Here is a 16,096-nt window from a genome sequence, read left to right as displayed (position 1 = left end):
TTGTATTTTTTAGTGGAGACGGGGTTTCACCGTGTTAGCCAGGATGGTCTTGATCTCCTGACCTCATGATCTACCCGCCTCAGCCTTGCAAAGTGCTGGGATTACAGGCATGAGCCACCACGCCCGGCCTGGGAAATAAATATTTTTAAAAGCAAATTGTTCTCTTTTGAAGGATGCATGGCCACTGTTATTATTTTAAAAACTGTCAAATTAAAGTATCAAGAATTTGTTTTTACCTTCCCTTAAGAACCTCAATAAGATGAAGTAGTGATGAGAAGAAGTTTTTCTATTATAGGATTATTACACTAGTAAGGAAGAAATGAGTTAGAAGATCACCATTTTTTAAGCCCTAAATAATTAATCAATGTAGGCAACTATCATCAATAGCTTATAACTTCTGAAAAAGAGACGACCAGATGTTACATGCTTCCTACTGGAAGGTACTAACAAAACAGCTAAGCAACCTTATCAAGCCTCTACATATAACAGCCCCTACACAAGAAACACAGTGCACAGAAATGCATGACAGAGGACTAGAACTGAAATCAGCAAACTCCAGATGGAAACCAACCTCCTTTGTTTTTCAACAAAAAAAACTTGCAACAAAATAGAAAAGATGGAAGAAGTGTGACATGTATAAAAGAAACTTAAGGGACAAACCAACAATTTGCATTTTATGGACTTTATTTTGATCTTGATTCAGTAAAAATAATTTTTTTAAATTATGAAAACATGAACACCAACTGAATTTTTTTTTTATTTTTTTGACATGGAGTCTCGCTCTGTCTCACAGGCTGGAGCACAGCGCAATCTCAACTTACCGCAACCTCTGCCTCCTGGGTTCAAGCGATTCTCCTGCCTCAGCCTCTGGAGTAGCTGGAACTACTGGCACACGCCACCACACCTGGCTAACTTTTTTTGCATTTTTAGTAGAGACGTAGGTTTCACCATGTTGGCCAGGCTGGTCTCGAACTCCTGACCTCAAGTGATCCACCCACCTCAGTCTCCCAAAGTGCTGGGATTACAGGCGTGAGCCACCGCACTCAGCCTGAATTTTTTATGATATTAAAGAATCGTTATCAATTTTTTACTCATGATAATGAGGTGCTTTAAAAAAATAAAATCCAACTGGGCACAGTAGCACACTCCTGTAGTTAGCACTTTAGGAGGCCAAGGCAGGCAGATCACTTGAGGCCAGGAATCAGAGACCAGCCTGGGCAACATAGTGAGACCCCTGTCTCTACAAAAAACAAGAAAATTAGCTGGGCACGGTGACACACACCTGTAGTTTCAGCTACTCAGGAGGCTGGAGTGGGAGGCTTGCTTGGGCTCAGGAGTTGGAGGTTACAGTGAATTGTGGTCCCACCACTGCACTTGAGCCTGGGCAACAGAATGAGACCCTGTCTCTAAAAACGACAACAAAAATCCATCTCAGGGGCATTTGGGTGAGTATTTTAAGAACTAGTCATTCCATTTTTAATGCCTTGTCAAGTACAAAGAAATGTGCAAAACAAACATTCTAATTCCAGTTCTGACATCCCATTTCATCCTGGAGCCCCAAAAAGCAGGTAGTCAGGAATGCAGCAAGGATGGCTGTTTCACATTACTTCTATTTGAAATTAAGTGACTTCCATGATTGCAAGGAAACTGCTGCCAAATGTCTTGCACAATTTGGAATACTGTTCTTTCATTCTACACGACAGTTTGTTAGGCCTGGCCCAGCATTATGTCCCAAATGAGACACTATTCAGTTAGTATTTATGGCAGATCATAAAACCTCCTCCTCCCTCTACGTCCACAATTCCAAGCACTTAGAAATAGGCCAAGTCCATGTTTTTGCCTCATCACCGCATAGCTTTCATAGAGCACACTTGCCTTGAAAGGCCACGTAAGCTGTCTGACTTTATGGCTCTATAAAAATGGTATTTAAAACATACCTGAATGAATTCAGTCATCAAGAGCTTCGGCCTTTGTTTCTGGCATAGCTTATTTAGTAGGTGTTACTTGGAAGTTAAATTCGTGAAAACATCCTTACCTGATAGGCGGAGTGTATTCGTACGATTCAAGGAACTGAAAATATATTCTGTAAAGTAGTCTGGGGAAGGCAAGTTTCCTTGTCCCAGACAAACACCCTGGAGGGACAAAGTAATGATCGTGGCTGCCAACTGAGGAAGCGTGTTTTCATTAGCACCTTCACTGCTCACTATTCCAGATTTTTTCTGCAGCGTTTTGGTTTCCATACACTGAAATCAGATACAAAATAAAGAGAAAATTGTAACCTCTGAAGTTTTGATTCAAACATCTCTGAAATTTCCCCCTAAAGCGATAAGGAATAGTTTGTCTAAAAGAAAACTGAATCATTTGAGGAATATGACTATCATCTTTCTCCTGTCTCAGACACAACTCTATTTGGAAATTACGTGTTTATCTACCATGGCACTGACTTTTCTAACCCTCATCTCACTGGTCCTTATTTATCCAGCTTTTCTCCCTATCCTTTTTTTTTTTTCTTTTTTTTAGACCGAGTTCAGCTCTTGCTGCCCAGACTGGAGTAAAGTGGCACAATTTTGACTCACTGCAACCTCCACCTCCTGGGTTGAAGCGATTCTCCTGCCTCAGCCTCCTGAGTAGCTGGGATTCCAGATGCCTGCCACCACGCCTGGCTAATTTTTGTATTTTTAGTAGAGACGGGGTTTCACCATGTTGACCAGGCTGGTTTCGAACTCCTGACCTCAGGTGATCCACCTGCTTTGGCCTCCCAAAGTGCCGGGATTACAGGCATGAGCCACCACATCCAGCCTCACTATCCTCTTAAAGATGTGTTTTCTCCAAGGAGATCTCCTGCTCTTATTGTTTAACATCCTTAAAACTGGTGGGTTGTTTCTCTCCCTGCTTTAAGTGCAACCTGCAGAAAAATGATTTTCAAGTTGACATTCCCTACCCTGACTTCACACAGGCTCTGCTACCTTGCGTCATCACAGGGCCCCTCTACTTCTCATCTGCCTCTGGTCCCAAGCTCAGTGTGTACTCATTGCACGTCAAATCTGGCACACTGTCCATGTTCTTTGAACTCCCAGAGGACATAGCACCTTTTTCAAATGTGTATATCAATTTTCCTCAATTAAATTATAAGCATGTGAAAAGCTCTAATTTTGCTTTATATCCCATTCATATTCCCATTCAGACATTTGAGTGCCTACAATGTGCCAGGCACTGTACTAAGCCCATTTCGTATGAAGTGAAGGAGAAAATTCATCAAAAGAGAGATCAAGGGAAGGTTATCGTGTCAAGGTTGCATTCTAATGACTTAGGACAAGGAGAAAACGTGCCCACTGAACTTATTTTTTTCAAGTCTGTCATTGAAGGGCCTGGCAGGGACATATTTATAACCATGGTCCAGAGCAGAGTGGAAGGCTAAGAATCAGTTATCAAAATTTTGATAAATTTGGAGAAGTAGCCAGAAGTTCCATGGGTGAAAAGAACAAGTTGAAATAACAGAGTTCGAACCTCACAGAAGCACAAGTGTTTCATGCAGGTTGTGAAACAATAATGGTCTCAAAACACCATTGAGGATACAGGAGAATTCCAACCATTGTTCCCATCCCTGAAGTCCTTCACGTGGGGTCAGGAACACCCAGCCTCCATGCAGTAGACAGGGCTACGGGAACACTAGGGAGAGATCCCTGTTCATTTACCATGGAATCAGCCAACAGTGGAGAGAATACAAGAGGTAGGAACACTGAGAGATTGAGTCAGGAAGATAAAACACAGAGAGGTTTGGATGAAACAGACTGAAGGAATGGAGAGATGTTGCTTTCTGAGCCATTAGGGAGCTTGCCTGGATTGGGGTTATCAAGTTGATTCTCTTGGGGATCTGGTTGAGGCCTGCTTGGAGCAGCTGTTAGTGACTTGATCTGTGGAAGCTGGGTCCTGTGCAGACCAAGACCTGGAAATTCAAGTAATGATGGGCCTGGTGAGCCAGAACCTCATCTGACCTCACGCCATCTAGTCAGAAAGAACTAGATGTGGTGAAGTGCCAAAACCCTCCTGCAAAGTCTGGACTGATTGACTTCCTAGAGAATCCCAGCCCAGCTGAATGAGCTCACCGACCCTTCCCGGGAACTAGAGACAATGGTGTCATCCAGGTGTTCACTGGTCTGAGGCGTAGCAGAGTGTTATGACTCAGTAGGTGTTCAACTCTTAATGACAAAGGGTGTTCAACTCTTAATGACTGAAACTAGCTGGAAAAAGGAGTTCTAGATATAATACTGATTTATTCTGTTCTGGGGCTGTTTTATCTCAGAAATACTCAGAAGCCTGGGTATTTGCAGTATGTGTGGGATAACCAGAAACCTGGAAATACACACCACATAACCTTTTAAGTACTTTTAAGTGCTGAGTTACCCACGAGGCAGTAATGGGTAGGATTAAAATCTTAGCAGCCAATTTGAATCAAACTTGGATTATATAGATGTTGCACTGAAGAAATTATATGTAGGCATGCCTCCTGATTTAAGTAGAAAACAGTTCTGTAGAGGAACCCCTTTTTATTTTCTTTTTCCTTCTTTTTTTTTTCTTTTAGAGATAGGGTCTCTTTCTGCTGCCCAGGGTAGAGTATAGTGACACAGTCATAGTTCACTGTAACCTCAAACTCCTGGGCACAAGCCATCCTCCCACCTTAGCCTCCTGAGTAGCTAGGACTACCAGCTCATGCCACCACATCCAGCTAACTTTTTAAATTCTATTTTCGTAGAGACAAGGTCTTGCTATGTTGCCTAGGCTGATCCCAAACTCCTGGCCTCAAGTGATCCTCTTGCCGCAGCCTCCCAAAGTGTTGGGATTACAGGTATGAGCCACTGCACTGGGCCTAGGAATCCCTTTTCCTAAAATGAAAATAGGAATAAAAATATGGTCGCATTTTGAAATTAACAGGATTAGAGCTACAGATGTGACAGTCACAAAGTCCTTAGCAAACAGCTTCTCCATTTGCCCTGCCAATAAAAGAAACTAAACATATTTACAGCAAATTAGAGGATATGTTTGCTGGTTGTTAAGCTGCAGAATGCCAGAATTGAGAGCAGGAACTAAATTTGTCTATACATGTTTATGAATAATTCAAGAAAAAAAATGATTTCCCCATACTCTTCAAAATGTAGTAATGGCTTCTCAATTAATTCTTAAAAAAAAAAAAAAAAACATGGCTTATATAAACCTTATGTTCAGAGAACTTTAACTGCTGAGATTTCCCACTGCAAACCAGAAAGCAAAAACCTAACTGAAAGGCCAGTTTTGCTAGAATAGTAATGAAGGCAACAGAGACCAGGTGGGAGTTGGGAGAGAGGAGAGGCATTTGAATAGACCCCCTACACAGGCAACACAATTCAAATGCCACAAAGGGATATGATCTAGGGCTGGCAACCGTGAGTAATGCTTTCTGCAAGCTGCTTCTTCAGTGAAATAACTAATGATAATTTATCTCTTTCAAAATGGCTCTGCCTTCTCCTTTCCCAGCCAGAAAGCAAGGCAAATAGAAACATTGCCCTCCACCGCTACAGCTCAGTCCTTGGAAATTGGTCAAAAAGCCTTGGGTCATACTGATTTGAGAGCTCAGAGGGACCCGGGAGAAGAGAGCTACCCTGTCACCTGGACTGCCTGTCCAACCGCCCAACTTCTGGCGAAAACTCCTCTTCCAATTAGTCATTACCTTTCCTCCTTTGGACTTGGAATTTTAAATTATGTCATTTAACATCTCATAACCAAAACCCACAAATACTTACCTCCCTTAGAAGTCCTTGAATGTCTTAGACATAAATGAGGAACAAACAATAAGGCTCTAGGACTGTATCGCAGCAGCAGAGCCAGTTAGCAATTTTGCCTTCTTACCTGGCTTCGAGAAGTGTCAAAGTACCGCCTGGTGAAAGCCAAGATATCTTCTGTCTCATTCTGTGAAAGGAAAGAGGAATCTTCATCCTGCCTGAGGCTCAGTAGGCTGTGTAGGTAAAACTTATACTCTTTATTACTCATGTTGAGCTTTGAAGAACAGATCTCTTCCTGATGAATAATGTAATAGAGAAGGAGAAGAGAAACTCTCTGGACCACTTCTTCTCTAAGCTGATCGTCAAAATTTCCTCCAGCTATTAGGAATAGTGCATCTGGTTCAAAGCACTGTGGAAGAAAACAATAACAACAGCAAAAGAAACAAAGCTTAGCAAATAGTTCCAGAACACTAATGACCACCAGGGTCTTTGTTGCTTATCATTTTATAAATAGAAAGGAAAAGCAGGCAGGACTAATAGCCAGATTCAGAGAGTTGGACTCCCACATAACAATGATGCCCATCTAGGGAACCCTTTTTTTCCACTAAGAGTAATTCCTGTCTCCAACTAGACTGGCCACAAGTTGTTGATCTGTTGCCTTGTGTAAAACAGATTATTCTTTGGCTTTTAAAGTGATGCCCATTTGCATTTAGAATAAAATCCAAATTCCTTGCAATCTTCTTTTTGGTCTGGCTCCTGTCTACTCTACCCTCCTTCTTTCTCTTAGCCTTGGTCCAGCATCCCACTCAACTTCTGCCCCTGTGATTTTACGTCAACTTCACCAAGTTCTTTCCCACAATCTTCCAGGACTTCTTGTTCCCCTCACTTTCAGCTTTCAGCCTAAATTGTCACCCTCTCACAACCCCTTCCTAAAGATTCCCAACCTGCGTTCCCTAATACAGAACTATTTGATAGAAATACAAGGCACACTGCAAATATGAGCCACACGTGTCATTTGAAGTTCTTTAGCAGCAAGATTTTAAAAAGTAAAAACAGCTAAAAGTAACCTTTGTAATATTCTAACCTTATGTATCCAAGATTAAATTATTTTACCATGTAATCAAAATTTTTAAAAATTAAGATATTTTAAATTTTTCTTCTTGAACAAAGTCTTTGAAAACTGATGTGCATTTTATGCTTACCGGCACATCTCAATTTGGATGAGCCACGAATCAAGTGCCCAACAGTTACATGCAGGCTAGTGGTTACTGTGCTGGACAGCACAATTCTGGAACACACCATTTAAAAAATTTTCTTCATAGCACTCCTATTGTAAAATTGCTTTGCTTACTTGTTTATTCTCTCTCTTCTCTATGAGAACTGTGGCCCATTAAGAGCAGATTTTGTCTGCTTTTTTGCATAGTCCTATCCTCAGCATATAGCACAATACCTGGCACTTCAGAGGTATAAAAATTTTACAAATGACTTCCATCTGCCCCTCTTCTATCCTGTTTAGGGAAATTGTCGAAAATGATTTTGTTGAAAGGAATCAGAACATACTGCCCCAAAATATGCCACTGTAGCATATTATTTCGAGCTGAAGGCAACTGAGAAACAGCAGGTACAGGAAGGGTTCTCTGCCCTTCCCCTATCTAAAAGTGGGCCATAAGTTTCCCATGAGAAAGGTATCCTTGCTGTATCAGGAAGAGGAGAACATTCTTATCGCTGGAGATGGGGAATTAATGCTGAGATGAATCTATACAAACGAATCTTACTAAAATAATCCTCCACTGGTATAATGTTAAAAAAAAATTTTGGTTTCCCACACATATTTCCTAGTCACTTTCCCACAATTTACCATCTCTAGTCCAAATTCACTTTTTTTCTTGCCCTTGTCACATCCCCACAATTTATTACTCTTTGTTAAAATGGTATATAAACCCCTGGGTCTAACCACTTCTTTGGAGTTTTCACTTTTTCTATGATGCCCCTATTCCACATAAAAATATTAACATCAAATGTGTGTGGTTTTTCTCCTGTTAATCCATCTTTTGTCCATTTAGTTCACAAGCCCCAGCTACAGAATTTAAGATGTTAGAGGAAAAGTCTTTCCTCCCCTCCACTGTTTCATAAACCACAAGCACATGCCCAGCTCCTGCAATCTGAGAAGTTTACGTGGTATAAGGGATTTGGATAAATGTTGTGGGACAGTGAGAAAAGGACACAGGAATTGTGGACCAGAAGCTTTCTCAGCAAGAGGGAAGCTGCCTTTCTTCAGAGACAGTTGGGGAGCTCCTGAGAATTCTCACAAGATCTGAGAAGCAGCCCCAGGACACAGCCACAGAGTGAAAGCACTGAGAAATGCCTTTCCTGACTCGCAGACAGATTTGTCCCATGGTAGGGATATTGTACTACAATATCTTTTAATCTAGTCTTCTTTGAAATGGAAGTTTTGGGGGTTCTAATTCCAGGTCTGCTGTACAACCCACTGTGTAGCATCTGCTATGTAATCATCTGAGTCAGGAAGAAACAAATGTCATCTATCTTCAAATCAAAGCATAATCACATTCTTCATAAAACCACACAGACTTTAATCTCTCCTGAACCCAACTGCAGGGGGTCAAGTACTCACATAGAGGGGACCCAGGGGTTCCACTAAGACCAACTCTCAATGTGGATATTAGGCTCCACTTCTAAAACCTCAGCATCCCTTTTCTGCTCCCTAAGTGGCCCAGAAGAAAAGTCCACACCTTGGTAGCTGATGGCAAGGCTGACACCAAGACCCAAAAGGCAAATCCATTGAAATAAAAGTGTAATGAAAAAATTACACTTTTATAAAAAGTGTAAATTAAAAAAATGAAATAAAAGAGGTTCTTTGTACCAAATAACCTCCTGAAACTAAATTATTGGTACTGTTAACTACAATTTGTTGGTAGCTATGTGCCCAGCAATGTGCAGAGTACATTTTGCATTCAGTTATTCCTTGGTGCATAATCTAATTGGTTCTGAAAAATGCATAAAGTAATGAATTTTTAAATAAGAACCCTATTTTATTATTTTAAGTGTGAAAAACAAAATGTCTCCAGCCTATGTAATAATCCACCAAGTATTTCTAAATATTTGATTTTTATAATATAAAGCAACTAGAAGACCAACTACTCAATTATTTAATGCACAATGAATGGATACATTTGTGTACAGTATGCAAGGATACTGCAAAGAACACATGAATTACACCTTTCTTCATGAGAAAAGTTTACTCATAGAATGTGTGAAAACCAAGACTAAAGTGGGTAAGAAACTTGCCCAAAGCTACACAGCTAATGGTGGAGAGCACTGTTAGTCACAATTCCTGCTCTTCAAAGAACAGGACGCATTCTTTTATTCCTTCCTTTTGTGCCATGGAGAACACAGGCTGTGGACCCACTGATATACTTGATAGGCAACCACTTTGACCGGTAATTTTCTCTCCCTCCTATTTGATGGGAGTAGAGGTCAGTTAGGTGGCTAAGAGATTGGTCCAAGTCTAACATCAATCAGAACAAGGACATGGTACAACAAGAGCGTTGAATGAGTTTATGTTATACTTTCAAGTGCTACTCAGGTTGTTTGATGGGGCTGAGTAGGTAGGAAGAAGAATGTCTATGATGCAAGGAGTAGGACGCTCATGGGGCCATGAGACCAGGGCAGGGCTTGGTGTATGAGCACATGGCAGAACACGTGACCACATTTCAACCCATCTGAGACGCGGAGACTCCTGTCCATGCATCATTCTGCCTCAATGTCTTTGCCATGTACCTTTCCAGGGTTGGAATTGGAATGCATGGCACGGAACAGCAGAGAGCAGGGTCCGCACTGTAATCGTGTGGGTAGGCATTCCAGAACTGTGTGTAAAAGGCATACAACATGGAAGGTACAATTGGTTTATGGCTTTGGAAAGCTTGAAACACTTGTAGAAGCATCTCATTTTGTCTGAACAGAGATTTTGGTAACCTTGAATGAAAAGGTGTTGCGTCACATTTGCTTTGATTTTTTGAGGCCTGCTAAATCAAAGCTTAATTGTGAATCAAATGACCACGGGCTGGAAACCTTTCTCCCTTTTATAATATTTGAATCTTAAAGAATTTATTTTAATACAAAAGGTGGTGGCGTGAGGAAAGAATACGGGTGGAAGCCTCAGAAAAGCTAACATAAAATAAGAATTCTTCCCCTGGACATAGATATGACAAAAAGCACTACTGGGGCTGTTGGATGAGGACAGAGCTGGAATTTTCAGTTCAACGCCACTAGATTTGTTTTGTTGTTAATGTTTTTAGAAGTTGGCTCAGTTGTGTTTGGGAGAGGATGTTTAGCAAAATGTTGCAAATACTGCCACCCCACAGGCATCAAGATCTGTCCAAGGCTGCTGCCTCTGGTGAAGCAATTCTTTGTTTAAGAAGAATGCACTCATTCAGGAATAATCCTTTGATTTTCCTTTTAATCTTGTCAGGTGGGGGAAAAAGCTTTAAGGGGGGGGGAATCTCATAAATTCTGGGAATCAGTTTTAATGACTTTATAAGGAAATAAACTTTGGGAAAAGACTGATTAAAATGCAAGGAGAGGCTCCTCTTACGAGCTAAACAGCCTACTCGGACACATGGTAGTAATTGCCCACCACATCCTGTAGGCACATCACATGGCCTCCCTCAGCCTTGAAATTCAACTTTGCTTATGATCTATGCCAGGTGAGAGCCTCAGCTGACAAAAAGCAACATGGTAGCTGTCTTCTCCTATATCAGTAAGACAGCTGTCAGGCCTCCAAGATAAACTTTAGGGGTTTTAGACTGAAAGATGTTTAACATTTGATTTTAAATAATGGGAAATTTTATATTATAGAAACTTGAGAACTTAAAAGAAGACAGTATCTTGTAAGTTCTCAGGTTTCTATAAGGTCTTTTTTTTTTTTTTTTCGGAGGTGGGGGTGGCTAACAATTGATTGTAAATATAAGAGAGAACGTGTGTGTCTTTTTTTCCTGACAAAGAGCTGGAAGGATGTTGCTGACGGCAGGTACTGGCTCCTTAGGGTCTGCACTAGATTTAGTGGGTCTTCTGACTGACAAAAAGCTTTTAACTGAGAAGAGTTAAGATAAAATTCTTAGATAATAAGACAAAGCTGGGTGTTTTCCACACTTTATTCCATGACAGTTATGACAAAGGAGTCAAGGGCTAGGGCCAGATGTGAATTAAATGGAGACCCTTAAAGCAGTGGTTCTCTGCTTTGAATGTGTCTGTCTAAGAATTGCCTGAAGAACTTGGTTTAAAGTTCTCAGAATCTAGGACAGTGGAAGGGGGCCTGGGACACAGGTGGGTGGGAGATTCTGAGGAATGGCGCTGCTCTAGTGTCCCTGGAAAAGGAGGAATCAGACATTGCTGCGAGGCACAGGGAACAGAAGGAACTGGAGCTCCTACATCTGACTGTCTGCATATGTGTCCATGAGATCCTCAGAGATCTGATTCCTAAGAACATGTATGTCCATGAGATCCACAGAGATCTTCCTGGGACATAATACATGTATGTCCACGTGATTCTCAGAGATTTGATCCCTGAGAACATATGTGTCCATGTGATCCTTGCAAAGATCTCCCCGGGGAGCACACATGTCCATGTGATTTTCACAGATATCTCCCTCAGGGGCACATATACATCCATTTGACCTTCACAGACATCTGACCCCTGAGGAACATGCGTTTGTCCATATGGTCCTCACAGACCTCCCTGAGGAGGGGCTTATTATCCCAGCCTTCCGGGTGAGGAAGCAGAGGCTCCACATGTCTCAACACTAGAAGGTGTCAGAAAAGGGCTCTTTCCCTTTCAGAAACCTGTGTAGGGTTATGGTTCTCATAATTATTGAAATGGAATGTATTGCTTTGGAGTTATTTCATCTCTCATGAAGTTCATTAAAACTATATTCTAACCCTTCTCATTAAAGAAAGAAAAAGCCAGGATCAGCCCAGAACTATTCATTTTCAAAGACTGCAGCTTGATTGAATTTATTTTAAATGTGCAATGCTCTCAGATACTTCAGATCGGCTTTTTAAAAAATTCACTTTTTATACAGACCTAAAATTGGAAGCATTTTTCCTCCCAACAAATTCAAGATACCTACTTCCCTCTTTTTTCAGACATTTATGGATATCAACAAAACCCCTTAACCTCTCTTTTTACCACAGAATTTGTAGCATGAACCCTCCCCGTCAGCAGACAAAGTCCCTCAGATGACAGAACAGACTCGGCCACAAGCTGAAGCCCTGCGGTTTGTGCCAGAACCGGCGTGTCTGTGAAAGCCAGAGGACTCTGTTTTCTCCCTCTTTTCTTGAATGATGGGAGACATTTCCTAAGCTCCTTCCTGATGGGTGATTGGGGTAAACTGAAGCCTTCCGAGCAGGTAAAGCTGAGACTCACTTCTTTCACTCTCTTTCACAGAGAAGGAGGGTGAAGCTATTAAAGATGGTGTTTCAAGTCCTAGGAATGAAACTGATTCAAACGGGGAGCAAACTGGCTAAATTCCTGGTACTGCCACAGAAAACAATAAGTGCTAAACAATCCTTCCCCCAGCCTTGAAAATGGAGAACAATTTTGCATATTTACCTTCCCCCTGCCTTGAAAATGGAGAACAATTTTGGATATTTACCTTCCCCCCAGAAAAACTACTGTTCGACCAGCTTTAATAAGGCACTTCATGTCATTAAAGGAGAACATTCCCCTGAAGCGAATCCTCAGAGGACATGAATAAGAGATGACTTCTAGTTATTTCCAGTGGGACGTCTTGTGTTGCTATCTATATATATTAATGTCATCACAGATGAGTTGCCTATTATAACACATTTCCTCTGGGAACCATTGGGTATTTTAATAATTATTGAATTATTTATTGCTCACACAAAGCAGAGAAAAATTCTCTATGAGCAAGACCTCTTCTGTTATGAAAAAACAAAACACTTGGTCAGAAAGTGTTCCCCTCCCCTCCCTCCCTCACCTCTGCATGATTGAGAAAGTCTGCCAAAATGTATCTTGGAGACGGTTGTTAGCTTTTGTTTTACTTATTTACGTATGCTTTCATTTATGTATTTATGGGTTCATCCTAAAAAATCTTGTGGGTCAGGAATGGGAAGGTGGAATAGGTTTCATTTTTTTCTTTTGTAGTCATTTAAACACATGAGCTCTCACCTCTTTCCATCCTACCCCACCCTCCCTAATGAAGAAATTCTCAGACACCACTGACGTCATATGAAAGTGACCTGGAGGCCGGGCGCCGTGGCTCACGCCTGTAATCCCAGCACTTTGGGAGGCGGAGGCAGGCAGATCATGAGGTCAGGAGTTTGAGACCAGCCTGGCCAACATAGTGAAACCCCATCTCTACTAAAGATACAAAAAATTAGCTGAGCGTGGTGGTGGTTGCCTATAATCCCAGCTACTTGGGAGGCTGAGGCAGGAGAATCACTTGAACCCAGGAGGCAGAGGTTGCAGTGAGCCAAGATCGTGCCATTGCACTCCAGCCTGGGCAACAGGGCGAGACTCTGTCTCAAAATAAATAAAATAAAATAATAACCTGGAGAGACTTTTAAAAGTTCTATCCTAGGCAAGTAAAATCTCAGTCTCTAGAGGATGACACCTAACATGGGTGTGCTGGGAAACCTATGCAGCTGATTCCAATCAGGGTTGAGATTCACTTTGTAAGGTAAGATCAGGCTGTGAGTCAGGCCTCAGGAGCCACGGGTGCGCCTTCAGCTCCACCTGCAGCATCTGTCTCCCCAGCTCAGATTCCTCATCGTTAAGATGATTATCCAATCATTAACTACCCGCCATGCATAATATTAGAAAATACCATGCCAGGAAAAAGTACTCAAAAATCCAGTGTTGGACAAATATCAGATCCCATTATGCTCCAGCAAACAAATAGCATCTAAAACTAGTCACGTGCAAGTGCACTGAAGGCTTTAAAAAAAGATTAGTCAATCAGAAAAGAGGACTAAAAGTTCATGCTCACAGATAAATACCTCTAAATATGCAGAAGGGTTCTAGAAAGCCTTACAGAAACATCATCCTTTCAACAACAAAAATGTCTCTAGGTGCTATACATAGAAAGCTGATTTGATGTATCCCAAATATGGAAATTATTTTACCAGAATGCATTGCCCTAATTGCATGTTGGAAGATTTGCCTGTGATTTTGCTTTACTGAAATAAATCCCTATAGAATCCATCGCTTTCTTTTCGACATGCCCTGATACCTGACCCCATTCTATTTCACTAACCAGATTGCAATCTCCTTGCATTCCGTTTCTCCTCCGTGGGCACCCAGTTTTCTCCAACAATGTTTTGATGAGGCTTCTTGAGTGGTTGTGGGGTGTGTGGTCACCAGCAGAGAGAACCTGTAGCAGGTCTGCCAGTTGGCCTGAACTCCCACGGCCTCTGCTGTCCTGGGCTGAGGGTTTGACTGTCTCAGTAGAAAAAGCACGGCTGAGTAGAAGAAACAGCGGCACCCAGGATACTGAAAGCTTTGTCCAGAAGCACATTTCCACGCTTCCTCCACCTTGAGTCTGTCTTGGATGGAGATGAGTGTGTTGCCGTTTATGGGGTAAACTTGTAACCGAAGGAATTTCTGTGGTAAAGGGGAAAAATAAAGCCTTCAATTATTGTGCCTGCAACATGTTTGAAAGGATTCATTAATTGGGCGGCTAAGCTGATTTGCAATGACAAGCTGTTTCTACACAGCACGGGGTCTGTAGATAATTTCTAACTCCAAATGGCAGGAAAGTACCATGGCTGTAGACTTTCAAACTGCACAGCAGCCAAAAAGCTTGGTAGATTCTCTCTCCCTAAACTAAACATAGCGTCACATAAGTGTCTCCATTTACCAACAGGTGGTACGAGTTACAGGACCCAGGTTGGGAAACACCTTATGTTTATCCCATTATAAAGAACTCCAAGTGATTCATGGTCCTTATCCCTGAATAAAAAGAGAAAATAAATTCTACTAAATGACCAACATCACGTTGAGTTTAAAAGTTTTAGGCCAGGCGCAGTAGCTCACACAGGTAATCCCAGCACTTTGGGAGGCTGAGGCAGGCAGATCATGAGGTCAGGAGTTCGAGACCAGCATGGCCAATATGGTGACACCCCATCTCTACTAAAAATAACAAAAATTAGCCAGGTATGGTGGCATGTGCCTGTAGTCCCAGCTACACAGGAGGCTGAGACAGAAGAATTGCTTGAACCCAGGACGCGGGGGTTGCAGTCAGCTGAGATCGTGCCACTGCACTCCAGCCTGGGCAACAGAGCAAGACTCTGTCTCAAAAAAAAAAAAAGAAAGAAAGAAAGAAAGAAAGAAAAAAAAGAGTTTTAGACAAGGAAAAGTACTAGAAGAAAATAGTAATGTTCAGAAAACACAGGTCTGTTTTTTTTAGTTTATTAAACTAAACTAACCAATACTTTTATTTTATTAAACTAAATGGAATAAATATTAAACTACTCTAGAATCAAGATTCTAGAGTAGGAAGCATCTTAGAGAAACAGAATTTCAAGACCTCAAGAACATGACACAGGCACTCACTCAGTGGTGACTGAAGGAGAGGGGGACAACTTTAGAACCAATCAACTTCCTGGAAAAAAAAATTATCTTTCTGTTGATGGCTTAAGGCATGTAAAACGTTAAAAGCATCTCATGTCCGATCCTGGCCCAGAGATGAGCTGGTAAATGACTGTGGGCTAGTAACAAAGGTACTGGGATTACTTTTATGAGTTAAAAACAACAGCAACAACACTTTAACGTTGTTATGTTAGCAATTTAACAGTGACAGAAGATGATGCAACCATTTCTAACCCCAGTGCTTACCTTCAGAAGAAAGATAAATGATTCTTTATCTGGAGCTCCACAGCCTTTTAAATCCTGGAGAGTATTTCACAGTTACAAAGTTCCCTGTTTTTAAAATTCTTTGACTGTGCGCTGGGAGCTAGAGAGGATTATTTCAGCCCAGAAAAGTTTTCAGTTGCTATGGAGAGAGCTGCTCTGAAGGTAACAATGAAGGTGGATAAAAGGGAGAACTTTATGTCTGGTAGATTTTCAAGGTAATCAAATCAGTGTGGTTCATGAATTTAACTTTTTAGATCAACAATTAACCAATTTTCTTAGGCTCGCCTTCTGTCACTTGCCTTTCAAGGGACAGAATCTAGGTCAAAGGATTTCACCTCGCAGAATAGAAAGACTTTAGTGTTAGATGAAGATTTTTTCCTCTCCAGTTGATTCTGTAATAACTGTTTCACTCAGGCTCAAACCAAGGATTTGTTGAAAAGATAGGCTC

At 41.4% G+C, this 16,096-nt stretch overlaps 1 protein-coding gene and 1 long non-coding RNA gene across 5 annotated transcripts in view; one reads left to right on the top strand and one right to left on the bottom strand.

Annotated features, from left to right (window-relative positions):
- SLC39A12 (solute carrier family 39 member 12) overlaps window positions 1-15,763 on the bottom strand; it is an 88,257-nt gene extending 72,494 nt beyond the window's left edge. For all 4 annotated transcript variants that reach the window (XM_032165501.2, XM_032165585.2, XM_032165673.2 and 1 more), the window contains exons 1-4: window positions 15,631-15,763; window positions 14,051-14,397; window positions 5,884-6,165; window positions 2,036-2,243 (exon numbers count right to left, since the gene is read on the bottom strand). In XM_032165501.2, coding sequence (XP_032021392.1) covers window positions 2,036-2,243; window positions 5,884-6,165; window positions 14,051-14,311 — 751 coding nt within the window. In that variant the 5' untranslated portion in view covers window positions 14,312-14,397; window positions 15,631-15,763. The remainder of the gene's footprint in view (window positions 1-2,035; window positions 2,244-5,883; window positions 6,166-14,050; window positions 14,398-15,630) is intronic.
- LOC131381502 (uncharacterized) lies at window positions 3,618-12,084 on the top strand. Its single transcript, XR_009210294.1, has 3 exons — window positions 3,618-3,730; window positions 4,754-4,846; window positions 11,967-12,084. It is a non-coding gene; the product is annotated as an uncharacterized LOC131381502 (long non-coding RNA).
- Window positions 15,764-16,096: the final 333 nt, after the last annotated feature.

Source organism: Hylobates moloch, unplaced genomic scaffold (assembly GCF_009828535.3).
Source record: "Hylobates moloch isolate HMO894 unplaced genomic scaffold, HMol_V3 SCAFFOLD_2, whole genome shotgun sequence".
NCBI lineage: Eukaryota > Metazoa > Chordata > Mammalia > Primates > Hylobatidae > Hylobates > Hylobates moloch.
This window is presented reverse-complemented; position numbering and strand designations above follow the sequence as displayed.